The sequence below is a fragment of the Petaurus breviceps genome, unplaced genomic scaffold, assembly GCF_028583685.1.
Source record: "Petaurus breviceps papuanus isolate PSGF00001 unplaced genomic scaffold, PetGlider_PUasm1.0 90849, whole genome shotgun sequence".
Classification (NCBI taxonomy): Eukaryota; Metazoa; Chordata; class Mammalia; order Diprotodontia; family Petauridae; genus Petaurus; species Petaurus breviceps.
In genome coordinates this window covers 3,364,527-3,384,369 of record NW_027187361.1, presented here as the reverse complement: position 1 = coordinate 3,384,369, position 19,843 = coordinate 3,364,527, and the positions used below count along the sequence as shown (strand labels likewise).

The following is a 19,843-nucleotide window of genomic DNA, read 5'->3' as shown; positions in this document are numbered from 1 at the left end:
CCTATGTCATGATTAATTGAATCTAGGCACATATTTTTAAATAGTCTAAAATACTCATTCGCCTTAAAGAAACTTGTCTTCCTACTTAGAAATGAAAGAAGGAACCTTAGAGGTTAAACTCTACTTTTTACAGATATAAAAATATAAAAAAACTGATACTCAGGGAAACTTGGACAAAGTCACACAGATACCAAGTAACACAACCATAGTATGAATCCATGGTATACAAGGACTTAGCCAGTGCTTTGCATGGATTAGCTCATTAAGTTTTATTTTGCAGATAGATAGTCATCAAATATATAAATATGTATGTGAACCTAGCAACAAAAGTCCAGTTTGACTATAATTATCCAAAACTATTATTCCTTTAATATTTTGAAAAAAACGTGTTCCCTTTTGCCTCTCTTAATTTTAGAGTTAATAAAGTAAAAAGGTATCTATAAAACTTTGTCTTAAGGCTTCATTCACATTTGAAGCTTACCATGGCATTTAATGAGTCAGGCTGCTTATACAAAACTTAATGGTGCAATTACAATTCAATGACAGTTTCAAATTTATCATCAATTCCTCCCACGATAATGATCAATACTATACTAAGTCTTCTTTCACCTACAAAAGGTTAAACATTAGAAGATCTTGCTTCAACAGCAAGATGTGCAATGAAACTCAGCAGATCTCCCAAGCGGCTTCACATGCTTTTACTAGATACAGGCTGACTGAAAATAGCAATTGCAGGAACAAACCATGGGACTACCTAGAGTCTAGATAAGACTTGCTGGCCAGATCTTCTCATCAATGCCTGTACACACAAAAACTTGTCACTGTGGCCAAATGCATAAGTTTTACACGAACTGGACACTTGAAACAGACAGGATCACATATAAATTTTGGAGAGGTAGCAACTTCTCTATCATTCTGTCACTTACAGAATAAAGCTGAAGCGCCAATCAGCGTCAAGCTACACATACAGTTCTCACTGACTATGGGTACATCTAGGTGTTCTGACTAAAATATGCTGGAGGATGCAGGAAAGGTGGATAACACATGTTCTTTCCCTTCCATTCAGTTGAATCAACACAAAAAAAGTTTCAGACAGGAGTCTGAGAGCAGAAAACATTTAACGCTTCTCTAGAATCATTCCAACTTTTCCTATTGTTCAGTCATTCTGTTGTAACCAACTCTTTATGACCCCATGCACTGGGCATGCTAGGCCCTTCTGTCTTCCACTACCTCCTGCAGTCTGTCAGAGTTCATGTTCATCACTTCCATGACACTATCTATTCATCCCATCTTCTGCTATCCCTTTTTCCTTTTGCCTTCAATTTTTCTTAAAAGTCTTTTCCAAAGAGCCCTGTCTTCTTATTAGGTGGCCAAAGCATTTCAGCTTCAGCTTCAGTATCTGTCTTCCCAATGAAGTAATAGCAGACACTATCAAACACTTATACTACTACTTATACATATACTTATACCTCATGACCAGTTTAGTAATTGTTAAGAGAAAGAAGGCCTTCAAGATAGGCCCTGGGTATCTCCAAAAGAGGCAGTTTAACAAGTACTGAACACTTCTACTAATGGTAGGGTGGTGGGGACACAAAGCTCAAATAATAGTCTTTAGCTTCAAAGTACTTATGTTGTATTAGAGGGGATGCAACATGTGCTCAGGCAAGTAAAACAAAAGGTTGATAGTAAAGGAAAGATGAAGCCAAAGTATTCACGAAACATCCACAGTGGGAAGAGAGTACTTTCACCCAGAGAGATTAAAGGAAGCTAAAAATGGAAGAGGCTGTACCTGAGCTAAGCTGAGAAGGAAGGATTCAAAAAGATACTCCTTACTTGAGGAAGGAAGAAATGCAAAAAGGTTCCATAAGATTATATATCTAGAGTGGCTTGAACTCTTCTAATTCACAATATTAGTATGTGATGTTTTCATACTCCTTCCAGTCTATGGCAGGATTAGACTTCCTTTGTTTCATACAGCAGGGATTCGTTTTCCCTAAAAAGCAACAAAGACGCCCCTGGAACTCGACTGGCCCTGACTCAGATGATGCAGTCTCATGGTAACCCAAGAGCATAAGAAGTCCCACACACAATGCTGAGGGAGCCTTCTGACTTGATGGATTTCTTTCCCTTTTTTTATATAGCTGCCATTTTATTTTCTTGAATTGTATTTCATTTTTATTTATTCATTTTTCAGAATTTATTTTTTTAGTTTTCAACATTCATTTCCACAAGATTTTCAGTTTCAAATTTTCTCCCCATCTCTCCCCTACCTCCCACCCCAAGATGTCAAGCATACTGATTTCCCCTTCCCCCAGTCTGCCCTCTCTTAGACCCTTCCCACTCCTCCCCTTACCAGCTTACCCCCTTACTTTCCTGTAGGGCAAGATGGATTTCTATACCTCACTGCTTGTTTATGTTATTTCCTCAGCTGCATGAAACAACAATTTTTTAATATTTGTTTTTAAAACTTTGAGTTCCAGATTCTCTCCCTTCTTCCCATCCCTCACCCATCCTCACTGGGAAAACAAGCAATTCCATATATATTTATACATGTGTAGTTATGCAAAACATTTCCATAACAGCCATATTGTGAATGACTGACTCTATCTCCCTCCATCCTATCCTGCCCCCCCGCCATTTATTCTGTTTTCTCCTTTGACCCTGCCCCTTTTCAAAAGTGTTTGCTTCTCAAACGACTTGCTCGGTCTCTTTTGTGTTTTGTTTCATTCCTTCTTTCTCCTTGTTCACTCCATTGGTTATAATTCGTCTTTACAACCCAACTGATGTTTAATGCAAAGGTATTTGTAGAACTGCATACCGCCATGGTCGGGGGAGGGGAGAAAATGTGGAACTCAAGGGATTGTGGAACTGAACGTTGTAAACTAAAAGTAAATAAATAACTTTTTTTAAAAAAGAAAAAAAAGTGTTTGCTACTGTCTACCCCCTCTCCCAATCTGCACTCCCTTCTAGCATTCCCTCCTCTTATCTCCTTCCCCCCACTTTCCTGTAAAATAAGATACCCAATTGAGTGTGTATGTTATTTCCTCCTTAAGCCAAATCTAATGGGAGTAAGGCTGACTCATTCCCTTTCACCTCCCTGCGACTTAGCGGACTTCTGAAGATCCTAAGAGTTACTATGTTCTTCACTACACTCTACCCTGATGACGAGTTTCCAATTGAAGAGAAAAGGAACCATGTCTAAAGAAGTTAAAGGCCACTGAGACCTTGGTGGCACATCCTTGCTGTGGAGTGGCAGATAAATTTGACAAGTAGTGGTGGGGATGGGAAATGTTATAAATTTCATTTCCAAAAACAAGTCAGTTTTCTGAGGCTCTCCTATAGATCTTATTCTACAAAAAAAGGTTTCCTGCTTGTACTCAGAATGCCCCTAATGCCCAAATATAATTATATCCTTGCTATATACTCACAGATCCATAGAAATGTAGAGCTGCTTCTATGTTTTAATGTGAATCTATCTTCATTATTTTGTATTAATGCATGAACGTAGTGTCAAAATAACATAGTACTTGTTAATCCAAAAATCATTTCTAAAGAATGCACTAAATGATTTAAAATTTTTACCTCCTCTAGTTATATTTTGAGTAAGACTAATAGTTAATCTAGATTAATATTAGTCAGAATTCCCTGAGAACATACTGATGAAAAGCAGCCCAGAAGTAGGCCTCAGATTTAAAGCTGACCACAATTAACTCCCTTAGAAGAAAGGGTAATTCCTCAGCATTCTTGGTGCTTGGTACAGGAATTTGCAAAATTTCAAAATAAAGTTAAAAAAAAATATTAGTTTAAGGAATCTGAAGGGAAGGATGTTAGCTGAGAGAAGCCTGCCATAGTATGACCTGCTCCAGCATGGGATCTCCTTTTCATGTTCCCAGAGGCTTGAAGTTTCTCCTTTGTGTTGATTAATATTGATCTAATTAATGTATCTGATTTAAAGTTGTAAGTCATAACTTGAACCTAATATTATAAGACTAACTGCTTCCAAAATCAAGAGATGGTTAAATGAATCTCAAGTTAATGAGATTATATAAGGAGGAAGATATTATGAAGTTGGGTGCTTTCTGGTGCTCTCTGCCTACTCCTGGCATACGTCCAATCTATCTTGTTTAACCTTGAAAGCTTAAAAAAATGAACTTGGCTAAAAGGCAGTTCCATAAAATCCACATGTCCTTCACCTCACATTCTAAGTGTTCTGTACTTCCGGGGTTTCAGGGGGAAAGGGGGAGGGAGAACATGGTGAGGCACAGAAACTATTTTAAATCAAGGGTTCCTACACATCTCATGCAAGTAAAGAGGAACAGAATGAACCTACATCATGAAAATGAAATCACAAACAAAAGATCTAAGTTTTCATTTTAGAATCTCACAAACATTTATTAAGTACCAATCTCTACAAGCCACTGAGAATAAAAGTTAGATCCAACAAAGACCTTGCTGTCAGGTATTAATCTAACAGAGGATAGGAAGAGAGTGAGAAAAATGTTGTGCACAAATAATTAGGATACAAAGGAAAGTGTGAAAGGTACAAGGAGAAATCATGTTAATATGAGGGAGTCAAGGAAAACTTCACAGAAGGGTAGGACTTCAGATGGGCCTTAAAGGAAAAATTTAATAAGCAGATACAGTGGTAGAAGAATAGTATTTTAGGCAAAGGAAGAAGAAAAATAAAGGAATGAGAGAAATGAGACACAAGATGGAAAGCAGAGGACATCCCGGTATAACTGAAACAGAACAGGTGAAGTGAAATAGTGTGAAATAATGCTAAGATATATATATATATGTATATGTATATATATATTCATATATATATATATATGAGTCAGACTATGAAATGCCTTGAATGCGAAGAATTTATATTTGATTCGAAAGGTGTCAGGAAGCCACTGATTGTTTTTAGTATTGGAGTGGCATATTCAGTGCAATACCTTAGGAATATTATTTGGGCAGTGTTGTGAAGAATTAAAGATGAGAAAGACCAGTGGCAAGAAGTCTAGTGTGTAAATTATTACATATAGTAGCCTGGGTGAGAAGGGATGAGGGCCCAAACTAGAATGTCTGGCAGAATGGAAAGGAAGGGATAAATGCAACACATAATGCTGAGAAGAACTTGATCAGTACAGACAGTTCTCCTGTAAGTGGGCCCTTCTGCAGACTCCTATATAAAGTGATTTTTATATAATATGAATTTTCACCTATCCACCCACTTTAACAAAGATATACACAAAATAATATTCCTTCTAGCAAGTCACAAAATGTAATAAATGCAGGCATATTAAATACTATATAATGATAATACACATAATTATTAAATGAAAGATAAAGTTAATGATAAAACTTGCACAGTACTGTACAGTAAAGCTAACACAGATGTGCAGTATGCTGTCCCTTCCCCATCCATTGTACCTAGTCTTTATGACTGGTGGTTGTCAGCACAACTTTTTTTGTGAAGCTACTGAGAAATGTTTGGAGAGCAGCACTCATTTTTCCCCTCATATGTCCAACAATAGCAAGCAATACTATTCTCAACTAGTCTTTGAATTTTTTAAAATCCTGAAGCATTTGGATCCTTCTTTTTAGTAAGAGGAAAAAGAATTTACTCAAATGATGAAGTGTTTCTGCCAACTGTTCCATTGTGAACCTTTTTGGTTCAACCTCGCGTTCTAAAGCTTCCCTTTCTTCTAAAATCTTTGCAGCTAGAAGTTCAATCAGATTCTCATTCCGAATCCTCATTTGGATTTCTTTCAGAATTCATTATGTAAAGCCAAATTTACATAATGTGAATTTATGTGAAGTGAGAACTGTCTCTAATTGAATGTGTGTGTTGGGGTGGGAGGAAAGGTAAAGAAGTGTCAAAGATGATTGATTTCAAGAATATAAATCTAAAAATGTGGTATCATTGATAAAGATAAAGTTAGAGGGAGAGATAGTCTTTATGGATAAAATGAGTTTAGTTTTTGACATATTGAGTCTAAGATTCCAGCAGAACATTCAGGAAGTGATAGCTATCATACCACCGGAGAGATGGGACCAGTAATATGGAAAATTAAAGAGTTGTAAAAATAGCCTGGGGAGTCTCCTGTAAAAGGGGGTGGTACTTGAAGCTGTAGGAATGAATGAACTCACAAAGGAAGGCAAGCTATAGAGGAGAAACAAGAACAGAATCTTGGGAAGCATTAATGTTTAAGAGGAAGAAGGAAGACAGGGAACTGACAGAGCTAGAATGGATGGTTAGAGAACTAAAAGAAACAATGTCATGGAAGACAAAGGTGAAAATTATCAAGCATAATGGGAGTGGTAAATAGGAGTAAAGTAACAGAGAAGTCAAGGAGGATAAGAAAAGAAAAAAAGGTAACTGAATCTGGCAATAAAGGCTTCATTCGTGACTCTCTGGAGAGAGTTACTTCAGTAGAATAGTGCAAATGAAAGCCAGATTTCAAGAGATTAAGAAGCAAGTATTTGAAGAAGAAGGTATAAACAGAGATCTCACTTTCCAGATATATGGCAGGAGGGAAAGAGAGGGAGAGGGAACAAAGAGAGATAGCTTAATCAAGTGAAAATATTTAGGACAGAAAAATATCAGCATATTATCAGGTCAAGGAATAAGGAGATAGTAGACAGGGGTAAAATTAAAGATCACATGAGGGAGTATGAATGAGTAAGATTATGGAGATGTGAGTGAAAAGGACTGAGAGTCTAAGTAGAGGGATAAATTTTGCTAAGGAGGAGGCCTCTCTCTGCCTCAGGTTGGAAGACAGGAGACGATGGGAAAAGTCATTGAGCTATCTGGAGTAATAAAACTGAGCAAGTTCACATCAAATAGCCTCAACTGCAGCAAATGGAAACAAAAGTCACCTGCCAAGAGTAAAGGTGGGTTTCTCAGGTTAGGAGCCTTAAGAGGGAAGACAGGATTTTGAACAGCTTTTGGAGAGATTCTGTATCACAGAAATTCAGAGCGGGAAGGAATCTCAGTGGCCATGTGGATTAAATGATGCCTAAAAGAGAATAGCCTCTATAACATACCTGAAAAGTTGTTCCCCAGTGTATACCTAAGGAGCACCAGTGAAGGGAAACCAGTTGCTTACTGAGGCAGTCTATTCCATTTTAGTCAGTTCTAATTGTGTTTTTTTTTTCTTATAATAAGCCTAAATTTATCTTTTTTTGTAACTTCTGCCTATACTGGTCTGTTCCCTGGTGCCAGGAAGAGCAATTATTATCTCTATGTCCCCTGACAGCTGCACAATGTCTAGAATGGAGAGACAATCAATAGATTAGAAAAAGGACTACTAAATAGCAGTGAAGGTTCAGATAAATGAATTTGCAGTGAGCCAAGTAAGAATAATTTTGTAGCTTCCTAAAGCAGCACATAAACCCTCAAGAGTAGTGAAGGAGAGAAGTAAATGATAAGTGCTACCTAAAGTAAAAAGTTAGGAATGCCATTAAGGGTAAAGGGTTCAAAGACGGAAGAGAAAGAATAATTAAAGTGGCTGATCATAGGGTCAAAATTGGAAAGAGAGAAAAAGTCGGATCAGGGCAGTTGATAGATTGGAAGAACCAAGGAGGATATGGAACAAAAAATAAAGCAGGGAAGCGAAAGGACAAGAGATTGTAATCAGGAACAAGAATTTCAGAGTTCAGGATCATGTAGGTAAAGCAATTTTGAGTGATGGTAAGGTCTAAGATATAATTGCTCTACTGAGTGATTAAAGCATGAAGACAACAGAATTTAAGGAGTTCAGTGAATCATAAATAACTTTATTGAAGTCTCTGAGAGCAGATAGTGTGGTATAGTGCAAAGATAGCTAGATTCAAACCATATACCACTACCCCCTAGATTTTAGTCCCAACTTCTACCATTTCCTGTGAATGACCATGGGTAAATTCCCTTTGCCTCCATCAATCTAAATTTTCCTCATCTGTTAAGTAAAAGCACTGCAGTTTAAACCTGCGAGGTCTCTTCAAGCTCTAAATCTTTTGGTCTTTACTGTTACTTCCACTTATCAGGTCATACATACTTGAATGGCACAAATTTTAAGGAAAAAAGACTAATTCCTAATAATGGGAATCAGAGCAGGGGCACTGAAGGGTGAGTTAAGAGGGACTGACTCTACCTTCAAGTCCTGTGGACTACACCTACATCTACTACGGGGATATGTGGAGAACTCAGTCAAGTGTCAGTTAATGTGACCCTGTAGGACTTGATCTGTAAGATGATGAAATCCAGAACAAAGGGGAATTTATTAGCAGTGAAATGAACATTCCATAAAAGCAAAGAAGAGGAAACCAGGGGAGTTTAATGGCTTAATGACTGGGAGGGTAAGCATGCAGGCAGCAGGATGGGCCTGATTGGTCATTAGGACTATTAAGAAAATGACATGTTACAAAGACAACATGATACAAAGGTAAGAGTAAATTTGCAGTCAAGAGAAACTTGGATTCAAACCCTGCCTTTGAGACCCAACATATTTCAATTTCAGTTTTCATACCAGTAAAGTGGGTATAATACTGATTATACTTCTCTCACAGGATTGTTGTATGGATAAAATTAAATGATGATGTGAAAAAGCTTTCAAAACATTAGAACAACACACAAATGTCAATTGTGGTAATAGCAATGATAATTGATGACAAAACACCAAAACAAATAGCCAACTATGATAAAAAAAAATACATGCAAATAGCATTCTTTTGGAATATTAAGACTTTCCAAGATCACTAAAGATCATTTCACAGATGAAGAAACTGAGGCTAGTTACACTAGATAATCTCTAAGGCTCTTTTCAATTCTACAATTTAGTTATAATTTATGGTTAATGACAAATTAATAGCATTGTTAGTTTTTACCAGGTTATAAAGCTAGACATGTACATATATTTATATGTATATTGCTCATTAAAAGTTTGGCAAACTGCTAACCTATTTGGATTCCATATTTGAAAGCTGTAATACTTGGGCCTGAGATGAGCTTAAACATACCTTTGTACTATAAAGGAAACGATTTGCTAGAGAAATTAATGGTATAAATAAGATTACAAGTGTTTGTTTTCGAGCACTTTAGAAGTATTCATTTACATAAAAATTATTACCATGCTAATAAGTCTCAAAGGAATTCTATTTGGCAATGCTTCACGAACCTGGTGCAAATTCTCCATGAGATCCAAAGATCCCCCTTTTTTTTAAAGTGAAAGGAATCATAAGTAAATAAATCATAAATAAATCATAAATCCTCATTTTTCAATTATAAAAACTGAGGTCACAGAATTTAAGTGATGACCAAAATCATACAAGTGAATAACAGAATTAATACTAGAAAGCTGGCATCCTCTCAGTTCAGTGCTCTTTCTATAAATTAAACCACTCTGCTTCCCTTCTTTGTCTATTGTTAAATAGGAAGGAAAGAAGGAAGGAAGGAAGGAAGGAAGGAAGGAAGGAAGGAAGGAAGGAAGGAAGGTAGGGAGGGAGGGAGGGAGGGAGGAAAGAGGGAAGGGAGAGAGGGAGGGAGGAAGGGAGAAAACATCATCATTTCATCAATGCAGGTAACTCTATTAGGGCAGATGAAAAAAATGCTTTCTTATTTTCCCCATCCTGAAGAAATCTTGACTGTAGTATTCCACAGATTGTCCACAGTTGATCCTTCAAATGTACTGATGGTTTTCCTCTAATTTTTTTTAAACATTCAGTGGAGCTGATCACCAGATAATGAAACGACTTCTTTTTTCTAATCATATATATCCTCGTTAATACCCTTTTTGCCACATTAGCATAGGTCATTATTGAAAATATGTGTGCTTCTCCCTAATAATAATAGATATTACATGCCATGGTATTATGCTAGATACTTTGCAAATACTCTATCTTTTGCTCCTCACAATAACCATGGGAGATAAGTATTATTATTTCCATTTTACAGACAAGGAAACTGAGGCAAACAGAGGTTAAGTGATTTGCCCAGTGTCACATAGCTTGTGTCCGAGGCTAGATTTGAACTTGGGTCTTCCTGACTCAAGGCCCAGTGCTCTAACCATTGTGCAACCTAGCTATCTCTTAAAACGAATCCACCTTTCCATTGCTGTTTGGCTCACCTACTCTGATTCCTTAGGGATTTTACTTGTCCAAGATTTGTAAACACAAAGCATCACAAGGGAAAAAAAATGATGGAAACACGTAAGAGGGAACAGCTTGACACAGTTAAAAGCTCTGCATTGTCTTCTAAGCCATTAAATTCATATACTTCAACTTGTTTGGACATTCCCTAATTAAAGGTCATCCAGTTTGTCTCTGGTTCTTTGCTGCTATAAAAAGTGCTGCTATAAATATTTAGATATATATGAGGCTTTTGTTTTTGTGTTTTTCTTTTAATTTCTTTTTAACTTCTTGAGGTATATGCCTAGCAATGAAATCTCTGGATTAAAAGTATGGATGTTTTAATCATCTCTTCTCATAATTCCAAACTGCTTGATCAATTCACAGCTCCACCAACAGAGCATGTGCTCATCTTTATACAACCTCTCCAACACTGACCAGTGCCATTTTGTGTAACTTTTGCCAATCTATTGGCTTGTAGTCTCAAACAGGTAGCGCAGTGGATAGAGCAGTAGGTCTGGAGTCAGGAAGTTTTGAGTTCAAATTCAGCCTCAGACACCTACTAGTTGTGTAACCCTGGGCAGTCCCTTCACCTTTGCTTTTCTTAATCCACTGGACAAGGAAATGGCAAAGGATTTCAGCATCATTTTTGCCAAGAAAATCTCACAGACAGCATGGTCCATGGTGTGAACAAGAGTTATATAAGACTGAACAAGATGGTCAAACCTCAGGACTGACAGGTATTAGCAGTGATTTGTAACATGCTTTCACATGTTCATTAGTAGTTTGCAATTCTTCCAAGAACTACTTCTTTGACCACTTACCTACTGAGGAATTTTTTTCATATGCTTCTGAAATTGCCAATATATGTGTTTTTAGTAATTATTAATCTCACGGAGTAGGCTTGGCAATATTCTAGGAATTGATGAAATTACCATATAAGCTACCAACAGGAACACTACCATCCTCAAGGAACTCTTTCCCATTTGGCTCCTGTGAAAAATACTCTCCATGACAATGACGAATTGCTTTAGGCAGCCCACATTTTTTGTTTTGTCTTGCTTGACCTCAATAATCAGAGGGTTGTAGAACAAAGGTGACTGAATTATCAAGGAATCTTTTCCATGCTTAGCATGTAATTAAGAGATCCATTGCTAGAAGAGGCCCTTTAAGGCTGAATTTGGCTTTTTTGTTTGCTTACTTTTTGTAATCAATACTAAACAGTAGGTTCTTGCATTCTAAGCACATTTTAGTCAGATGTGTGACTTCAAAGATATGACTGGTTACAGACAATCATTTGTTAAAGGCAGCATGTTCCCTTCTTCTATCTTCATCAAAGATACCTTCATTATGCATGTAGAAAATTCTAGGAAAGATGTTATAAAAATGAAAAAAAGCAGATGAGATGGTAGTTACTTGTGTTCTCATGATCATGTTGAGGTAGCAGTGATTGGGACACCACTCTTTTGTTATCTTTCTTTCATTTACATACATGTATGGATGTTTATACAGACACGCACACTATCTATTAACATGACAGTTTTAAGACTGTGTCTCTTGCAGCATGAATTTTCCTAGTGTGCATTGCTTTGGCGCAGTCACTCTTCCCTATTTCATCTTTCTAGTGACTTTTCTATTTCTTTGAATAGTACACTGGGAACTGGGATATAGGGGACCCAAACACAGCGGTTCCTCTGTTGCTGCTGCTGAAAATAGATTAGTGAAGAAACACTGTCATTTAAAAAAATGACATTCTATTTGCTATTTAGCCCTGTTTCCTGCATCAGTGTTTTTGGATGGAGCATACTTTTTGACATAGTTCGTTTGGGTTTTATATCAAGCTTTCTCTAGATGATTTTGCTTCTTTAAAAGCCGATACTACTTTCAATGTCTCCAGTTTTCCTCTGTAGCATTTACAAATTATTTTGTCTTTTAAATCTGTGTTGCCCTTGGATACCATCTACCTCCCCTTGGGAAGGTCAGGTATCTCCTGGCTACCACATATTCTGGGCTCTCTTGGACTCCTCCTTCCTTGTAGTGTTATTTTTATATTGGTTAAACTTCACAAAGAAATGATGATAATATTCCGCACTTTTTAGCCTCAGTAGCTTATTTAGGTAGATCACGTTGAAGCTGCTGTCACTCTTCCTACTATTACTTTTTACTTTGTAATGTGAGGTGAATTTGGCCTGACTCCCCCAGCAGAGAGTCTGTCTGTCCACAGTTTATTCTGATATGATTCCAACAAGAGGAATAAGCTGTTTACTTCTATGAGAATACGCTCAGATTCATATCTGATGGTGATATAAGATATTGACTATGTTTATTTAGCCCTTTCCAACTCCCTTTTGTGTTTGTGTATATATATACATACACATAGCATTCATTACATGTAAATAATATACATGTTTATATTAAAATAATTAGAAATGAATACAACATTCATTACTTATAGGTGATGCTACTCAGAGGCAAAAAGCTTTCTGGGGAGGGGGGTTTGAACATTTTTTTCCTGCCCTTCTACACACTTCATGTTAAAGTTACCCAGTTTGGATAAACTTGTCAAGTTATTCATAGTTTCTCTACCTCTTCATCCTTCACAACAGATGTTGGTAAATAAGTCACAATTATCTTTGTATTTGTCTTTTTACAACTATAAACTGATGTTTTTTGTTGCCTTCGGGTGAAGGCTGAAAATAATTCTGCCAACTTTTTTTTTTAACTTTAAAGAAAGCTTGTGAGCCATAATTCTACTTGGCCACGATTTCCTTCTCTCTTCTCAAGTCTGGCTCCTTCTACACAGGAGCTGCTTCCTCAGCTGATGGTTAGGAGGGTTGTCCAGAAACAAGACTGTTGGTCTGAGGGATGTTGCCTGACCCAGGGCTCTTTTGTCTGTTTGTGTATTAATGACAACTGATTAGCAGTGGTGATGGTGGTGATGAGGAAGGTGGGCTTCTTTTCTGTAGTGACCTCTCCTCTACCTGACTCTACCTATAATTATGGTTTCTGTTTTATTTGGTTTGCCACTGGGCTCATTTTGACGCATGTAGTGACTCAAGGCTTGCAACAGCTGTAATAGAAAAACTTTCCTACAAGACAAGTAGTCATTGCTTCCTACATCTCCATTCTTCCTCTCACATTAGAAAAAGCATAGGACACAAAGTCAAAGGAGCTAGGTTTTTACCACCACTGTATTATTAACATTCAGACTGCTTGCTCCTTATCCTCAACTGCCACAGCCTCTATAACCCATCAAGGTCACTGTGGAAGTGGAAGAGGACTAAGAACTAAGCATATTTTATTCTTTTTTGCATGGGCTTCCATGGCCAAAGAATTCATCACACAGTAGTTAACCAATTAGTTCATGGTAGTAAAATTACACTTCAAGAATAATTCTAAAATGTGGACTTTTTACCATATCAGAATGGCACCCCCTCCACTTAGCCCAAATAAATGAAGATTCATATCATAGAATATATAACTGTTTGCTGTAATTGCAAAAAAAAATACTCAGGTTACCCAAGGCACTAAAGGATGGAGTTTGCTTGTTTTCTATTTCCAGTCATCATCTCCCTTAACCCATTATCTTAGGAAGCATATTGTTAATTGTAAATTGGCTAGTCAGAGAATTTCCCATACATATTTAATTCTCACGCTACTAATTTTCAAGCTCGCTCAACAGAATCAGTGAACAGTTTCAGAGAATAAACATGAAGCTGAAAATGATCAGAAATAAATAAGGAAATTACATAGATTTGGGGAACCATTTCTTACAAGAGAGGTCTATAAGAAGTATAAAAGGTCATCTAGAATTTCAAAAAATTTTCTATCTTTAATCTCTACAAAGTGGACAAAATGTTTAAAAAAAATCACTACTCTGGCATATTTCTTACAGAGTGACATGCAACTTCCTTACCTTAATGAGGTCTTCTCTGGAGGAAAAATGTGAAACTAAGTAATTTTCTCTGGTTTTTGTGTTAGTGATAGATACATGAAGTCGATTCTCTGCTATCTCATGAGCGTTAGAAGGAAGAATGGTCTCCATGCCTCCTCTAAAGAAGAGAAAACGATAAGCATTATTCGCTTTTAATTATTGAACACCTTGTAAATATTTTAAAAGAGAGTGCTGAGTATGCCATAGTTTGTACAGAAAGAATTCAATACTCCTCTCTTCATATACTCTTAGTTTTACATAAGACACAATACGTAGCAAATATAAATAAGTACCTTAAACGTGCCATAAAATCATAACCTGGTGTTATGGCACCCAAGTACTGCTTTCTAATTTCTTCAGCAAATTTGTATGTAAATTCATTACATTCCTGAAAAAGAAGATATTCACTAGAATTAAACAAAATCTTAACCACAAATCATTTTGGGGAAAGTGTTTGTCAACCAAGTATTAAATATATCAAGGGCTTAATTTGCCCTGCAATTAAAAGATAACTGGTGTCAGCTGCTTCTGGCTCAATTATACATGTATAAAATGTGAATTCATTAATTTTTCACAGCAATGAAAATATTTGGGTGTGTATATATCAGTTGGAAACTGATCTGACAAGGAATTATGGAAGCATAATATAGCTAATGAGATGAATACCAATCCTTTAAGTGAGACATTTTTATGCAATAAATATTTCATGGCCAACTGGCTAAACTAAAGATATCTCTGGTAAATAATGAGAAGGTAGTTCTAAATATAATAAAGAAGGCAGAAATCATAAGAGCCAATTTAAGTTCAAAGGCTCACAGATCTAGACTTGGAAGGGACCTTAAAAGTCATTGATAGAGTCCAATCTGTTCATTTTACAGATTAGGAAACTGTCCTAAGGAGGCTAAGTAATTTATCCAAGGTAACACAGGTAAAAACGATGGAGGTGGGATTCTAATGCAATTCAATAAGCACTTACTAAGTGCCTACTATGTACGGGCCAGGCATTAGGCTGGGTTCTAAAGATAAAAAATAAAAACAAAATAGCCAGTGCCTTCAAAGAGCTTATAGTCTATTAAGTGAAAAGATTTTTTACCTAGAAAATTAAATACAAAATAAAGAACATTTTTTTTTAAATAAGGGGGTGGGCAGTAAGAGCCAAGACTAGCAAACAGTAAAGCAGAATAAGTTTCTTATACTAGGTGGAATTTTAATTGAACTTTGAAAAAACAGAGGGAATCTGTGCGGCTGACTTCAGGAAAAAGCGCATTCCAAGTACAAGGTGACACGCTGTGAAAAGGCACAAAGATGGGAACAAGGAATACTGTGTACAACGAACCCCAGGTAGACCACACTGCCCCTACATAAGAATCCTGAACTTTACAGGAAGTCAACGACATGAGCTAATTCAGTATAAATAATTGCAATAGTTAGACAATTGCAAAAAGAAAAAAAAAATCAGTATAACTAGTTGCTCTACTGAATTCTGAGTGCCCTAGTTATTTCATGAAACTTAGGACTAGTCAACTGGGATGCCACAACAGTGCCAGTTTTAGACAAAACATTTTATTTTTAAAATCTAATTATGTAAGCTCCTTATGATATAAATAGGACACTATTACATTTTAATGATGTAGCAAATGAGCAAAAATTTAATTTTCTACGACAAATCAGGGTAAAGAAGGAAGTATCCTTATTAAAAATTAAAATGAACATGTTAGATAATAATAGTAATTGCAAGGTCAGCTGCAGGATAGTTGTTGAAAACAATTAATTTGACCATAATAATTAGGAGAGATCAGAGGTTCATGGATCTAGAGCTCAAAGGCCATCTACTCCAAACTCCTCATTTGATAGATGAAGAAACTGAGGCCCAAGAGGATAAGTGACTTGCTGAAGATGGTACAGTTAACAAGTCAGAGTTGAGAGTGGAACCCAGGTCCCCTGACTCTATTCTCATGCTCTTTCTAGTTAGTTAAGATGTAGAAGGAAGAGGCAGGAATGAACGACTGACTACCTGTCTATCAGGAAACTTAGATTATACATTATAAAACTTTTGTCAATGGCAAGTCCTGAGTCATTACATGAGTCAAAAAGGTTCCAGTGGCAAACCAAAGAAAACAAAACTACAGTTACAAGCAGAGACATTACTGTAGAAAAGGGTTCCACTTTCCTCATCACCGCCAGCAACAATTGCTGGTCAACTGCCATTAACAGACAGAGAAACACGAGTCCTGGGAGTGGCAACATCCTTCAAACCACCAGTCTTGCTTCCAGCCCAGTCCTCACAGTCACTCAGGTAAGCAATTCTGGTGGAGAAGGGGCAATCCCCACCGACAGACAAACAACTGCTGCTCACAGAGCAGGCAAGCCAGCCTAAGCTGAAATAGCAAGGCACTCTTGGAGGCAGCATGGGCCAGGCAAGTCAAACTACTACCATGACTACCTTGACTGAAGACCCTAAACCCACTCAGTCCTTAGAAGCATCTTCTGCCAATGCAGTCTGACAATCATCCTTGTGGGGGCTGCAGCTGGTTACTGAAGACCCAGAAAAGAATGTTCCTGCCACCAAAGTCGCTGGCACTGTCAGATAACTCAACCTCATAACATGATGTGATTTTATCAGGGGAAATGGCATTAAAGGAGCAGCACTAATATCTGTTTTGTCACTGAAATCTTTCATGTGTTTTCTCCCTCATTAGAATGTGAGCTCTTTCAAAGCAGACACTGTCTTACTTTTTTGTGTCCCCAAAGCTGAGTACAGGGCTTTGAACAGAGTAAATGCTCCATCCATCCATCCATCCATCCATCCATCCATCCATCCACCCACCCATCCATCCAGGCAGGCAGTTTGACACAGTGGCTACTGAGCTGGCCTGGGAGTCATAAAGACCTAGATTCAAGTCTCTTCTCTGGCATATATTGGCCAAGTGACACAAACTCTCAAGGTAACATTTTAAGATTTTAAGATACAGAATTAGTGATCTACTTGGATAAAGGGAGTTTTCTCACAAGAACTTCTCTACAAAAATGAAACAATGGGTTCTCTTCCCCGCTCCCTTGGCCCACCAAAAAAAAAAAAAAAATGTACATCATGTATTTAGTACTCTAGTAGCTGCAGTGAAGAATACAAGGGTTTTTTTTTACATATTTACCTTGCTATCTGACATGGGAAGTAAAATCCTAACCACCCCATCTGGGAAATGTTGCTCCCGAGTGAACAAAATGGTCACAGGATCATAAATTTAGAGCCAAAAGGGATCTCAAGGGTCAATTAATTTATCACCTCATTCAATTGATGAGGGCACAGTGGCCCAGATAAGTAAAATCATTTCTCCAAGGTCATACAGGTAACAGAGCTGGAATTCAAATCTATGCCCCTCAGTTCCAAATCTAACACTCTTTCCATTGTATCATGCTGTTAACAGTGTATGAGCAGCATCTCCAATTTTCTAACTTGTATGATTTCTACAATATAGCAAAAACAAAATGGAAGAGGAAGTTCCTGGTACTTGAGAATTTCTGCTATGTTATTCACATAAGCTCTTTTGCTCTGCTGTTGCAGTTTCCAGTTTTATTTTTCATAACTATTTAATTCTGCATTGATCAATATTATGGGGAAGAGAAGATATGTTTTGGGGCAAAGTATATAATGGCTTTAAAATGCTAACCTACAAAGTTTCCTACTAAATAAGCTCCTTTAAGTAAGAGAGTGTGCTTTGTAACTGGTATTTATGTAAGGCTTTAAGGCATGCAAAGTCTTTTACATACATTTTCTAATCTAGTATTTTGCCCAGGTATCTATGGCACAGTGCTGGAGAACATGCTTAATAATTTTTTTAAAACAATTCCTATTCACTATCTATTTTAAAATGTAATGCCCTCTTTTTACATTCAGGAAATTAGTTATGAGCAGATAAATGCACTAATACTTGGCCAAATAGTGGTGAAAATAACCCTACAAAGAAAACAGGTGACAAAGACAATTTTCCTTACATGGAGGACAGTGGAAAGGGGAGAGGAGAATCAAAGAAAAACGGTAACAGAACCTAGGGAATTAGATCTATAAATCAGACAACATAACTGAACTGACAATATTTAGTCCGCATTAAAAGCAAGATTATTTGACTCTTTGTCACTGGGTCCAAAGTCAGGAATTTTGTCCTCATATTTGAAAAGGAATTTTTTTTTTCTGAAGACAAAAGACATATAGAGAGAGGTTTCTCAATTTACTAAGCTTTTAAAAAATCTATGAATCTATATGTATGCTTATAAAAGAAATTCCCTTTGAGAAAAAAAGAACTAGAATCCAAGAACAAATAATTAAACTACAATAAAATATTTCCTTTCCCTCAGGTTCTCCCCAATGTAATCATCTTAAGAAAAAAAAAAGTAGTGCATAGGAGAAATGGAAAAGGCACAGATTTCAAATGACTCAATTTCAGGCTTTTAATATTTTTTATTTCTCCACCAAGCCTATTTTTCAAATCCAACATTTTGGTGAAGCTAAAAGTAAGTCTTGATATTTTGTCCTAATTTCTCCACAAGGCACATATTTTAGTTACTACTTAATTACCTCTATTTTTCCTGGTGCAGTTAACAGAACAGTTGCAACCAAAGATCCTGCAGAAGCTCCAGCAAAGGCCTTTACAACTTTTAGTAACTGTTTGCCATGTTTGCAAAGTGCAGATGCTGCCCCCAAGTGGTATATTCCCAGAAATCCACAAGCTGCAAAGGACAGGTTGAGATGCTTCATTCTTGCTGTGAAATGAGACACTGAAGTCAGAAAAAAGTTCCCCAACATACTGCAGAAAGGTATCCTTTATGTTGTTTTTCTTAATGGTTTGTTATTAATATAAATTTGAAATCAGAAACATTTCCACCAAAATGTTTTTTGAAATATAATCCACTGTTCCAAATATAGGGGCTTCACCTCAATCTACCTCAATATCTGAATTATCTTTAACAAAATAATTAATAAAAGATGTAATTATACTTAATCCAATATTTGTGCGATACATTGTCACCACCTCTCTCCTGCCTTCTATCATTTTTTTTTTAGACAAACACTTTTACCACCTCAGACACAATATTCGGCCTTTCCCTGACCTTTAAAGAACTGGAAGCCTCTATGACATTTTTACTAAAAATCGAGTGGTGTAAAATTAACAGTGACTTTACCCAGCTATAACTGAGACTCCCATTCCCTTTACACATGCAGCACTGAACCTAAATATATATATATATATATATATTACCTTTGTTCTGTTTATTTGCCCCCCCCCCAACTCTGGGGTGAGGAGCCTGAGCCTTGGAGGCCACACTGACTGAATCCAAACTTCACAGAATAGATGTCCTTAATAAAGGCATCTGTTCTGTTAGAACCTAACTCTTCATTGAAGCTCAAATCCAAATGCTGCCACCATTATCTAATAACTTAGTAAGCGCCCCAGGGGGTCTGGCTTCCCCAAAGCTGGAGCTATCTTCGTCGTCCTCATGGATCTCGCTTCATCACCAGGGCCCTAGCGCCGATTTCTAATCCTCTCTCAGAATCTTGTTCGTCGTGGAAGGGCTGCTTTTCTATGTACCGAGAGATCGTGAAACGCTCCATTTGGGGGCCGTGCTTGTGTTCGGTTTTGGATAAGTCAACATGGATGTGTCCCAGGCCCGGATCGGGGGGGGGGGGACACGTGAAAGGGCCTAGACGGGAAACGCGGCCGAAGGTCAAGTGCAGGCCTTGGACGAGCCTCGGGGCGGGGGCCGCGGCCCTCGGTCAGATGGGGGTGGGGAGGACAGCTTCTACCTATACCTTGG

The 19,843-nt window shown here is 37.3% G+C and overlaps 1 protein-coding gene across 4 annotated transcripts in view; it reads right to left on the bottom strand.

Annotated features, from left to right (window-relative positions):
- PNPLA4 (patatin like phospholipase domain containing 4) overlaps positions 1 to 19,843 on the bottom strand; it is a 56,962-nt gene that overhangs the window by 36,753 nt on the left and 366 nt on the right. For 2 of the 4 annotated variants that reach the window (XM_069072817.1, XM_069072814.1), the window contains exons 2-4: positions 18,606 to 18,790; positions 14,326 to 14,420; positions 14,015 to 14,150 (exon numbers count right to left, since the gene is read on the bottom strand). In XM_069072817.1, the coding sequence (XP_068928918.1) occupies positions 14,015 to 14,150; positions 14,326 to 14,420; positions 18,606 to 18,790 (416 nt within the window). Of the gene's footprint in view, positions 1 to 14,014; positions 14,151 to 14,325; positions 14,421 to 18,605; positions 18,791 to 19,287; positions 19,648 to 19,843 lie in introns of those variants that run through there. The other 2 variants (XM_069072815.1, XM_069072816.1) reach the window with 2 other exon arrangements.